The sequence below is a fragment of the Schistocerca americana genome, chromosome X, assembly GCF_021461395.2.
Source record: "Schistocerca americana isolate TAMUIC-IGC-003095 chromosome X, iqSchAmer2.1, whole genome shotgun sequence".
NCBI lineage: Eukaryota > Metazoa > Arthropoda > Insecta > Orthoptera > Acrididae > Schistocerca > Schistocerca americana.
The window spans coordinates 749,851,677-749,865,508 of NC_060130.1; the positions used below are offsets into that span (position 1 = coordinate 749,851,677).

Here is a 13,832-nt window from a genome sequence, read left to right on the forward strand (position 1 = left end):
CTTTAGCTTAAAATGGAATGTGATTTATAAAATGTTTCTGGCATGACCCATATGTACAGATGAAGCTTCCGTGAAAGAAAGGATAATTTAAAGAAAAAGAAAGAAGTGCCACAAGGGGTAGCAATGGTCAAAACTATAAGAAAAGATCCTGTAATGATTCGCATGGAAATCAATATCCGTGGAGATATGGGCCTGTTTGTTCTTTCATTCTCATCTGTCTGTTACATAAACTGAACACTGTAGGCAGTGCTGCATGCTATTATCACACATTGTGACACATCCTGCAGCCTTTGTTTGCAGTGAATCATGCAATCTTTTCAAATATATCTCACTCCACTCAGAGTGCATCACGTGCATTGGTCACATGCACCTGTAACATCTGCACATTGTTGATGGGTTGGGCATAGGTCAATGTGTTTAAATGTCCCCATAGCCAGAAATCTGGTGGATTCAGGTTCAGTGAATAGGGAAGCCACTCTACTGGACCTGCTCAACCAATCCATCATCCAGGAAATGTTGTGGTACTGTCACATGATCCTTAGGAAATGGGATGGTGTCCAAATGTATGTAAACAATGGTCAGTGTTTTTCTTCAAGGTTAATGCTCTCCAATAGTGCTGGTAATTCATCACACCGAAAATGGTGATACACAGCACCTCTTAGTCAATCCAGAGAAGCGTATGGCTCTATGAGTCTGTCACCAACAGTTCAAGCCCACACATTGCTAATAAAGCAATCAAAACACCTCACCTCCATGATTGCTTCGAGATTGTCAGCTGCCCATGTGTGTGTATTGCGGTAACTTACTATGCTATTTCCTGTAGATTCTACTTACACAAGTAAAATGGGCCACATCTCAACAGGTATTGATTTACACACATATCATTACAGTAACTTTACTTCTGGTTTTGACCAGTACTCCCTCCTGGATGAATGTGAGAATTTTTTTTGGACACCATGTATAAAATCTAATTTTCATCCATACAGATCAGAAGCTTTCTGATCTCTAGTGAGATATGTTCAGAAGCTTTCTGATCCCTAGTGAGATATGTGGACTCTAGACTAGGAAATCCATTGCCTGTTTTGTTGAAAGGGTTGCACAGTTTTGGATTTTGGTCCCTGTAAGACAAATCAGGTAGCTCCCTTTGAAATTAATAATGTCTCTTTTTTTCATTTTTGAAAGGTTCATTTTTTAATGCTTTCTGAAGGATGATTGCATAATTGTGAAGTTGTTTATGACGACTTTTTGTCACATTCCATTACCACCTTTCTGAATCCTCAGGTGGCTCCTACAAGTCATCTAATATTCAGTAATTTTCCTTCCATAGTTCCTGCCCAACAGTGCTAACTACATAAATGTACTCTGATTATTGAAACTAAGTTGCTTTACATTTGCTGTGCAAGAACGAGGAGAATGAGGCATGAGATTGATTTAAATCATTAATAAATGTGACCTAAGCCTTTCACATAGGCAAACTGAAAATTTCCTTTTCTAGTTTTTCACACCTGTTTTTCACTTAAATTTTTAATAAACAAAGATATATGTTTCACTCCCTGCCTCATCCTTTCTTTCTCTTCTAATCTCTTCTAATTTCCTTATCTCTAATTTGGTTATGATGTAGAATAAAATGTTCTTTCATCTTTTAGGGAAGAAAGTCAATGTATCACAAGATATCGTAATACAATCACACAAAGTTCTTATCAATTTGTAAATCATACAGGGCTTGTCCTGGAAAATACATTAATTTTTATAGCATTGCAACTGAATTTTTTCACAGACTTCTACAGAGGGTGCTATTTCCAGGAATGCTGCGAGAACATCACAAATTATAAGAAAAAATTCATATAACCAGATAGAAACTTATTCAGTATCTTCACAACAAGAAGGAAGTGTTAGCATGGTATGAATAACCTATGAATGTGGCCTATCATGTTTTATAAAATACGATACTACATAAAAATCATTCTCAAGTGAATGTCATATGACTGTGCAAACAGCAAGAGTAATTTTTTTATAGTAGTCAAGTGACAGGTTTATATAGAAACAATTAGGGCCTTACTTGTCACGAATGTTGAAGGATTTCTGCATTTCCAGAGTATCAATAAATGTTAGGATGAAACATTTATTATTGATTAGTTGCTCAAACTGTAACATTGCAGCATCATAATTTGTCCTGGGGCCATTTACCCTAACCTGAAACATAAATATATAATTCCAGTAAACAAAAGAAACTGACAATCACAATAATTATGTCAAAGTAAAAATGCAGTTGAGAAATCTTATTATAAGGAGACAGAATGGCTGGCCAGTAATTACTTTCATGATGCAAAATTCCCAGCAGTGCAGATAGCAACAACAACTAATCATGGTTGTTGTAACTTAAATCTTCCTTTTGGAGGAAAGAGGAGTTTGTTTGGAATTGGTTGGAAAGGGGGACCAAATCACACAGACAAGATTGTGATGGAGCCACCTATTCTGAGAATGTAGGGGACAAGGGTATCACATCTTATCCTCTCAACTTAGGGTTTGAGTTTCATTGAACATACCATACAACCCACCACCAGATTAACTGAAGTGTATAATTTCTTTGATGTAAAAAAATACCAGCCTACTTAAATAAACTAGAAGTTAGTTGAATATGTGGCAAAAAAGCAATCAACAAGATAAATGTGCAGAAATGATTACAGTTACTTAGAAATGAAAGTAAACATGCACATCATGTAAGTTTCAGAGATTTATATGATCACTGGAGAGCCAAGAACTCTTTAGATCATGAAGATGAAATATATACATAACTCCTGATGCCACAGTATATTCATCTTCCAATTCTGAATCAGAACAAGAGCACAATATTAATTACTACTTTTTATACAATTATCTATCATGCACTACCTTGTGTTAAAGGTATATGTTAGTTTTCTGTCACAACAACAATTTATAATCCTTCCAGGACTTTCCATTATCATAAGAAACAAAACTTCTTGAGTATATTTGATTTTAACTCTTTGAAAATATACAGAAATCAAACATAAACATGTACAAAGCTTTTAGAGATCACTATTTAATTATAATGCATTTCAAAAAATTGGCCAAACCACAGCAGAATTACAGAACTTTCAGGGCAACTCATACAGGACTAATGACCACTCCAAATTTTAAAAGATTTGTGATGTCAGTGATGAGAATATTAGCAATGGAGCACTAGTTATGGTGTTACAAAGGTGGGGAAAGGATTTGGTCATTTCCTTTCCAAAACAACCATTATGGAATTTGCCTTAATTTATGGTAACCACAGAAAACTCAACTCTGGATGGACATCAACAGATTCAAACTTCACCCCTCCTAAATCTGAGTCCATGCCTTAACCACCTAGTGGCTTCACTTTGTTCCCTAGCTATGAATTGCTTTCCCTTTAAGGTATTGCTATATAAAGTATTATGGGATATAAACTATATAAAAATACTAACACTTGCAGTAGCAATAACAGAAACAAATTTATTTCACTCACAGAGAAAACTGTTAGGTTTGAAAATTGTAAATGGCAGATTGTGTGTAATTATCATCAGTAAGAAAAATGTTTTTCATAATGTAATGAAATGGCAGGGCAATACTTATGTAATTTGTGTATTCTGCTTGTTATGGTTCAAGTCTCAAGCTGCTTGATGGAATACCCAAAACTACAAAGACTGCACATTTACACTATGTACATTTCAGAAAGTGTTTTATTCAGAACAAAAATATTACTCATCAAAATTTTCCTAAAAATTTAATTTTATATTCACTACTGAAGAGTGTTACAGAACAGAAAAGATCATATATTTGGTTGGTTTCTTTCACATGTGTAAATTAGTTATGGTCTGACAGGAAATTAAAAATGTTACATTAAAACTATAAAATGTTAATTACAACTATATGCTGTTTGCATGTTTTTAATCAGAGGAAGCTATTTTACTACTGGCTTCCATTTGGAAAGCAACACCATCATGTGTTATTCTTTACCTGTTTACTTTGCAAGTATGATGTGCTTTCTATAGCAAACAATGAATATACAGAGTGACAAACACATAGTATATGCTAAAGATATATGTTACAAATATGTAAATTTATTTTGTTGCACAAAATTTACCTTTGGATCATTCAAAATGGGGTGGTCACTAACACCGGGGAAAAAAACTTTCATTATGTAGTTCTTATGGTCCAGAGTTGGTATTCCTGAAGATTCGAGATCAGCAGTAAGATCTGTCATATCAGTCTGCAGTTCGGCAAATGCTAGAAAACAAAGCAAGAGCCAAGATATAGAATAACATTTTAAAATTTGAAACTGTAGTAAGAAATTCAAAAGATAAATAAGTGTAAGTTATAAGGTACAAGACAACTTCAAAAAGTACGTTAAACATTGTGAGCTAAGGCTTTCCCAGTGTATATGTTGTTTGAAGGATTCTTGGGTGTCCAGCCAGATATGATCGTTCAATGTCCATGATATTTTGACGAATAATCGTTCCGCCATCATCAGGTGGTGCTGATGCAATGAGCACTACCTGATGAGGGCAGAACAGTTGTTTGCACAAATATCATGGGCATTCAACAATCATATCTGGCTGGACCCCCGGGAACCCTTTGAACTATGTTACACATAATTATGGCATGCCAAATAACCTTTATAGATTGCTGCACTACACTTCTGAGTGACGCAAATAAATGGCACCATTTTTCAACGTAGTCACCAAGTCTCTGTAAACAACAGTCAGAGCACTCTACCAATTGTTCAACAACAGAAATCAATGATTGCTGCAAATCAGTTCCTCAACTGACTGGACACTGTCATCGCTGGTATATATTGATCGCCTTCCTTCCTGATCACCTGATCACATCTGTGTTGTCTTGGTCAAATTATTGGAACCGTTTCACTATGGCTGGAGGCGAAATTGCATACGGTCCATATACCGCGAGAATTTAATGGCAAATCTGTGTGCCATTTAGCCCTTTTGCTCACAATAATCATACTGTCCCATGTACTTCCACAATGGAGTATGTTTCCAATTGCTGCTCCATTTCCCACTCACATTGTGATGGACTTGTTAGCCATACCACAGCAGAACTGTCTGCAGAAGATCCAGAACATACACTCTCTTCAAACACTGCACCACTCATGTTGGACAATGACCTTCATATAGGCTGACATGGTTACCTTACTTTTGAAGTCCACGCATACACAAAGTTCAATCAAATTACACACACTAGCTTCCTTTTTCACCAGCCGAGTTCCCTGTCCAGCATCCACATGCCTCCTACACCTTCCTCTCCTCCCCCTCTCCCTGAAAATCTGCATCTCCTCCCCCTCTCTTTCTCTGTCCATCTCTTTCTCTCCAATCTATCTCCTCCTGATCCCATCTACCTGTCCATCTCCTCCTGTCCCCTTTCCTCATCTATTTCTTACTGCCCCCCTCTTCCCCCAATGTCCATCTCTTCTTCCCACATCTCCGTGTTCATCTCCTCCTGCCTCCCTCCCTACCCACCTACCCAATCTTGGCCCCTCCCTTTATCCATCTCCTCCTCCTCCTTCTCCTCCACAGAGGTCCATTTCCTCCTAACTCTCTCTGTCCATCACCTGTAGCCCCCACTTTGCCAATCCCTTTGTGCCCTTTCTCTCCCTATCCATCCCCTCCAGCCCTCTTTTCTGTCCATACCCTCCTTCTCTTCCCTCTACTCTGCCCACCTTATCCTCCAGCCTCTGTTCATCTGCCCTTCCCCACTCTTTATGCCCAACTCCTCATCACACCATCCTCTCCCCATCTCTTCCTCCTTTCCTCTCTACCAAACTCCTGCTTCCCTTCTTTTCCTATTTTATTCTCCCCCCTCTCTGCCTACCTCCTCCTGTCCCCTCTCTCCCAATCTATCCCCTCCTGCCCCCCTCTCTGTCCATTGCCTCCCCTAACCATCGCAAACTTCCCACAGCCATGCTCGTCTGCACATGTAGCCCCTGCAAAACGGGTCAATAAAGCAGACTAATACTTCATCCACAACACACCTGTTGTGCAGGGCAGCTTACCTGTCGGAGTGTTAAAAACCATTTTTTCCCCTGATGTATTGGCTCGCCCTGCACAGTACGTTCATAAGGCAGGCCAATACTTGTACAATACAACAGGTATATTGCGCAAGGTAGCCTACACATTGGGAACTGGAAAACAGTTTCTTGCTCGACATGTAGATGCCCTGTAGAGCAAAATGGTAAGGCAAGCCGATACTATTCCCACACAACATGCCTGTCATGCACAGCATCCTAACATGGCAGAGGCTGAAAAACATGCCTGTCATGCACAGCATCCTAACATGGCAGAGGCTGAAAAAATAGGTGTTTGCCCTTATCTTCACTCTTACTGGAGCTAGGAGGTTATAAAATCTACAGTGCAAATACTTATGAAGTTTGATTTGTATGTGCCAGATTTGGTTGTAATTGATGCCGGGTTTTGGGAATAGATCCCAGATATACAAACATACAGTACGCATTTTATTACTGAATTAAATATGGTGTCTTGCTGCACTCTATAAAATATATTTGAGGTTGCGATGAAATATCTTTCTTTTGTGAGTAAGTCCAATTAACAATTTAATCATGTTTTTCAGCTACTTTTCTATAACATAATGGACACCATTCATATAAAAAAGTTACCAACACTCCATATCTGCTGTATCCTGCTCATTCTACAATCTAAACACTTTGTTAATATCAATGACACTAGAATTATTTAACAGTAATATTAGAGCACCTAATTTATGCAGTATTGCAAAATAGTATCATGATCTTACGTACTGTTTACATAACAAGCACCTCACATAATATTACAGTGACTCCTGCAAACAAGTGCTATTTTGTACTTCAAGCTAGGACACCAAATATACTGTACCATATTTATGTTCTTACCTTGTTTACATTCAGAACGCACATTACTCTCCAGTGTATCCATTTGTATTTGAATCCTTTTATATTCCCTTTCAGCTTGAGTTGATCGACGTCGATACACAACCAGTATGATAATAAATATGAAAATTAAAAAGAAAGAAATTGCAGCAATTCCTGCTATGGCCCATGGCGAAAATGAATATGGTTTGACAACTTCATAACGAAGATAACCTATTGTAAACCTTAGACTTCTCCCAACACGGACAACAACTAATGGGAGGCCTTCATCTGTTTTGATGCCGAGTTCATCTGTGCTCGGAGGCTGTGATTCAGGTGGTGTACACACTAATTGTGTTAAAGCAAGAGACGTCACATTGCATGGTTGGGTTCCAATGGTGACATTAACATCTGATTCGTCACTAGCTAGATTCAAATTCTCTCCCTGAAATAAAAAACAATAAATGTGTTACCATACATCCATACATATTATGCTCTTCACTACGATGATGATGTATGCAAGTCATTTATCAGGTAAAAGAATATATGGACAAGGACAAAATTTCTTGAGCTGGGACAAAAATGTCAGTGATACGATGAAAATTTGTTTTGTTATATTTGAAATAATGTAATCAAGTGATAACTTTGTCTGTAGAATAGTTTTGTTTCTACAGCTTTTTAAAGTATTAATACACTGGTTTGAAAAACTTAAGGACAAAAGTAAATTTCTTATGATGATTCACTTCTGAGTAATACAGCTCGATGAAACATGGACCATACACAGAAAGAACTACTACAGTATAGCACAGAAGGTAACTGAAAGAAATATACAATGAGATGAATAGAAATGACACTTTATTGAAAGAAAATAAGTACACTAAAAAAGGAGATGCATGATTATTAATAGGATGTGTGGTCACCACAGGCAGCAATGCATGCTCTGCAACAAGCTCCCACACTGGACACAATGTTAGTGAAGTATTCTTGCGGTAGGCACTCCGTGCCTCCGCTAGCATGTTTGACAACTGCTGGATGATCATTGGTGCATGTGAACATACTGTAATACTTCTTCTCAACTCATCCCGCATGTGCTCCACTGGATTTAAGTCAGGGAATGGGTATGTCAGTCCTTTTGCTGAATATCATCTTGTTCCACGAGGAGCTTTGCCTGCACTGTTCGAACACTGCCACCAATAAAAATTAAATCAGGGTCAAATGTACCCCTGAAAAGAAACATGTGGGGAAGAGGTAGTGTCACAATAACATTGACTGATGAGTATATTGTGTTCAAAGATTTGGAGGTCAGTATGCCAATGCAACATTATGCCTCCCCACACCATAACACCTAGACTACCAAAATGGTCATATCTGACAATGTCCTTGGGTGCGTTAAGTGTTACCACCTCTTGCCATATGAGGGTATCGAGAATCACTACTCAGACTGAATTTGCTGTCATCTGAGAAGAGTATGTAACCCCATTCCTTGTTGGTCAGGCCCCTACGCTCTTGACAACATTGCAAACCGTGTCACAGATGTGTGGGTGTCAACGGAACATGATTTACTGATCACTGTGCATAGAGACTACAACCACATAGTTGCTGCAACAGTGTGACTGTGGAGCATCAGATTGCATACCTCGCAGTCCTGTTAAATGTGGCTGCAATTGCACCTGCTGCTTAGTGTGGGTCCATTCTTGCCTGTTGCACAGTGTAGCAGTCATCTGCTGCAGTAGTTAGCCATGGCTGACCACCTGCTCTCCTTTGGGCAGCAGTGCCTGGGGTTGGAATGCTCCCCATGCACATGAAACAATACTGTGCATAATATAAAATTCCTGGGCTGTACTCTTCACACTTTATTCTTCTTGCAGTTTAGCAGTGATTCTTCCCTGTACGAAGTCATCCAGATGTTGTTGGGGCATGTTGTAATGGAAATCACCACCAAAATGCACCACAACTGCTCACTGATTGACACACGCTTTCTTTTCTTGTTCCTTCTACTACTTTGTGTTGAGTGGCCAGTCCCATTTTGCACTATAGTTACCATGACTTCACACCATGTGATGTCCAACTTTCTGTGCACAACTGGGAGACCTCCAGCAGCATGCTCCCGCACACTCTATCATTTCTACCAAACAGTTTATATGTTACCTTACTTTATCTAGATTGTCCTTAGGTTTTGCAGTATTGTACATATCACGTTACAGTGAATAAACTGAACTACTGTGTGGTCATAAAATTCTTTGCTTCAGACAGTTAATTATCAATGGAAATTCATCCAATGTTGCCAAAGATTTCAGTGAATTTTGCATTAATAAGTGACAATGAGAAAATTTTGTCATTATGAGTGCCACATTTGCATCAGTGCCCTCTAAGGGTGAAAGATAATCACTGGCAAGTGTTACCAAAATGCATTGGCCTATATGACATTTAAGTAAAAAATAAAATGCATATATTGTCTCACATAATTACTGCCAAACCAATAAATTTTCTTATTTCTCAAAAAAAATTTTCATGAGAATCTGCAAGTAAGTGGTAGTTCATTTTTCTTTATACGAGCCACAGTGCAAGCCATGAAAGTATGTCAAAAATGTTAATTTGTATTTAATTTACTCACCTGATGGATAAGCATATCTATGTGAATTGCATCAAAGGAAAGAAGAAAATAGTGAGTTGTCATACAGTACCATCTAGATTTTTGCATTCTTCTAGAAAACAGTTTGCCCTTGGTTATTTTTATCAAAGTATGTATTTCATACAGTCTAAAAAAATAAGGCAAATTTGACTGCTAAAGACTGGAATGTGAAAAATCAGTCTCTGAAAGTTATTCTCATTTCACTTGGTAGAGAATAAATACTGATGTTCTTTTCAATGGTTCCCATTTCAGGAGTTCTTTCTTTTGTTTTGTTCTGAAAGGATATACTTGATATCCAGTTTGGATCCACCCTTTGTTTCTTAGTGAGTCTGTTTACTGTTCATAAATTGATATGCAGCAGAATGACAGTAAAAGTACTGGTGTACTGCTTAGATTTATGCATTTTTATACTTCATTTTGTAATCAGATTATACATGGGCAGCAAACTTATTTTATGAATCAATTTACATAGCAATGCTGAAATATCAGATAATAAGGTAGAAAATATACATTGTGCTAATTGTGCAGCATAGAAATGTCATGCAAAAGAATACTGCAATAAAAGACTATTGCAAAAATATAATGAAGCTACTTGTGAATGTAGAAGAAAGATTATTCTATTATAACTTTTGCCATTAGACTACATATACACAGCGCACATATCCACAACAATACCTTTTGGGCATTCTTCACGCACAGAAGTAAAAGTGTTTATTTTAAGACAATTTCAGAATAAAATTCAGTCACCAGATGAACAGTTATTTTTATTTTGCTTTACCAATTTCTACAGATAAACCTGTCATCTTCAGAAGCCTACAAAATTTGGGATAATATATTTCATAAGAATTTGGCCATACATTTGTGTAAAGTATGAGAAGCCTATTACAAAAACTTACTTAATATTGGTTTACCAGATATCACTGTCTTCTTCACAGAAGTATAATGCCATGAAGTTCAAAGATGTGCATATTGTACTGGGTAATTATAACAACAGATTTACTACAAATTATCAATATGTGCTTATAATTATCACATTCAACACGTATATTTATGAATGTGTCATGCCATTATGCTGTTTTGAAGAAGATACTGATAAAAAAGGGCTAATTTTGGAACATTTTCCTGCTCAACCATCACCAATTTCAATGAAATTTTATGACAACATTCGCAGATGAGCAAATGAACATTAGTAAAGTTCAACATTTGTCAAAGCAATACTGGCTGAGATAAAGTCACTTATTTGACTCCATGTGCAACTTTGCACAGAGCGAGCATGAATTTCTGGAATTTGAGCTGTTATATCTCAGGGAATATTTTATTGGAAGGAATGAAATTTGGTTGTTTTATATGGCTGCAAGCATTCTCTTAAGAATAATAATGAAAAAACTTTTACGAGTCATATTCAGCCAGAAACTCTTAGCCGAATTCGCCCAAAATATTTTCGAGTTTGGATTCTTATATCTCAAGGACTAAAGGTATCACAAATGAGAAACTTGATGTGTACTAACCTAACAACACAAGGTTCTCAGATACAAAGTTCGTTTATGAACCACTTTACAATACTGAACAAGTTAAGTGTAAAGTTGAAGATTTTGTAAAAAGGTAAAAAAAATGTGCTGTTTACAACTGGTTTTTGAAAAAAAAATAAAAATAAAGAAGGCTCTGTTCACTAGAAAGACAATTATTTCAACCACATAAAAAAGAAGTTCGTTGGATTATCCAATGTGGACCAACAATACTAGATAATTTGAATCAAATTTGGGCACGAGAATTGCGTCAAGAAAAAAATGTAAACTTTGGTTTCTTATATCTCACAGAGTAAATGCATACTGAACATGAAACTTAATACACAATAGCTCAGTGGCACAAGGATGTGGATTACAAAATTTCATTCACCTGCTATTTTCCAGTAACCTGCAGATTCGTAGAACATATTACGATTTTGTGAGGAGGTGAAACTATTGTATATTTGACATTTCAGTTACATACACTATTTTATGTTACAGCTTCAAAACCAATTTCATTTGAAACAACATATTTTAAGGTCCCTAACCCCTAGAATAGTGGGCAAAATTTTCAATATGGCCTAACAACGCTACATAGATTGAGGCGAACTACCCAGAAAGATCGCACCGTGAAAAAAGTTTTAGTTTGGTTTCTTATATTTCGTTGATTACATGCATGATAAACAAGGAACTTTTGACACAAAACTTAGTAACAAAAGGTTTTCCAATGTAAAATATTATTCACATATTGTTCTCTACATTTCTAAAAAATCATTTCAAACTTGATTTTTGTAAAAATTACAAAAATCAATCACATTCAATATGCTTTTAGAAAATCTCTTCTCCATAACTGATTTCAAGCTGGAAAGAGCATGTCTTCAAGTATTCAGAAAATCAAATTTGATTTTCCAGTGAGTTCTAACAATACCTGAAAGTAGGAGACAAATTTGAGGAAATGCACCACTGCAACAGGCTACATTGCACGTGGTTTCTATTTTTAATTTGTCAAGTAATATCTTACTATACAGTGTTGGTCCTTGGTGCCATTGTCACTACCGCATCAAGAACAGAGATCGGCAATTCCATTGCCATAGAGGTCATGCCTAATGGCTGTGCTATACTAGCCATGGGGGGAATTCTTCATCCAGGTCCCCAGGCCTCTAATTTGGTTTCTTAATTTGGGTTCTAAATCCTTGTGGTGGTACCTGTCTGCTTACAAAGCCATTTGTTAAGTACTTTATCTCCAGTTTATCAAATCTGGAGGAATATCTCACATAGATGGCTAGCAAGAAGTTGATTTTCAGCTTCTTGGCATTGCAACATTATTGACATATCAACAGAACAAAATGATGCACTGACAAAATTTATGCATGCTCGAGGACTGAAACATTCATTTTATCAGCTCCAAAGACAGGATGCTTGTTGGGTATTAGCAAAACACCTCATTTCCACACTCTCTATTCCTTCAATATCTTCATCTGGCTGACAGCATCAATTTCCAGCAAATGAACAACAGAAAGTAGCTAACAAATTTCAAAAAATATAAACTGCAATGTTGAGAAGTTTAAAATAAAAACTGATATTCCTTTTTACTTGCTGCCTATCTGAGATACTCTCACAGATTTGAGACTCGGAGATACGGTACTTAGCAAATGGCTTTGTAAGCAGACACGGATCATCACAAGTCTTGGAACTTAAGCTATGAAATCAGAAATCAAATTGCAGGACTGGAGACCTGATTGAAGAAACCCACCTATGCCTGGCACTGCATGGCTATCGGGCATGATCCCTAAGGCTACGGGATTGCTGGTACATGTTCATGAACTGGTAGTAACAATGTCACCCTGGACCAGTGTAATATAGTGAGATATTACTTTTCAATGTAAAAATAAAAACCATATGCAACAAAACATGGACAACAGGTTGCTGTCATGTAGCCTGTTGCAGTGGTGCATTTCCTCAAATTTGTCTGTCACTTTCAGGTATTGTTAGTGTACATTGTAAAATCAAACATGATTTTATGAATGCATGAAAATGTGCTCTTCCCAGCTGTGATTAGTTTTAAATCAATTATTAAAAAGAGATTTTCTAAAAGCACACTGAATTGGATTGATTTTTGTAATTTTTAGGAAAATCAAGTTTAAAATTGTTTTGTAGGAATGTAGAAAGCAGTATGTGAATAATATTCTATACTGGACAACCTTAAACAGCAGTTTTTGACCTTTTTGCAAAATCTTCAACTTTGCACTTAACCTGTCAGTATCTGAAAGTGGTACGTAAACAAAACTTCAAATCTGAGAACCCTGTGTTATTAGATTAGTGCATGTCAAGTTTCTCATTTGTCATACCTTTAGCCATTGAGATATAAGGATCCAAACTTAGAAATCTTTTAGGGCGAATTTGTCTAAAAGTTTCTGGCTGAATATGGCTTGTAAAATTCTTTTCATTATTATTCTTAAGAGAAAGCTTACAGTTGTATAAAATGACCACATTTTACTTCTTTCAACAAAACACTGCCTGAGATATAACAGCTCAAAGTCTCCAGAAATTCACGCTCGCTCTGCGCAAAGTCGCACATGGAATCAACCAAGTGACTGTATCTCGCCGAGTATTACTTCAGCAATCTTTAAGCTTTACCAGTGTTCATTGGGGACATGGGCGAATGTTCACATAAAATTTCATCAAAATCCGTGATGGTGGAGCAGGGAGGCCTACATGAGTTGAAATGGAATGATGCACCTGCTAAACCAAAGTCTTTGAAAAACACTTCTTCTACTTTACATAAATGCACAGCAAA

General features: G+C 36.9%; 1 protein-coding gene across 1 annotated transcript in view; it reads right to left on the minus strand.

The window, feature by feature from the left end:
- LOC124556296 (plexin-B) overlaps positions 1-13,832 on the minus strand; it is a 973,640-nt gene that overhangs the window by 23,156 nt on the left and 936,652 nt on the right. Inside the window, exons 12-14 of the mRNA XM_047130271.1 lie at positions 6,923-7,343; positions 4,127-4,269; positions 2,060-2,193 (exon numbers count right to left, since the gene is read on the minus strand). Coding sequence (XP_046986227.1) covers positions 2,060-2,193; positions 4,127-4,269; positions 6,923-7,343 — 698 coding nt within the window. The remainder of the gene's footprint in view (positions 1-2,059; positions 2,194-4,126; positions 4,270-6,922; positions 7,344-13,832) is intronic.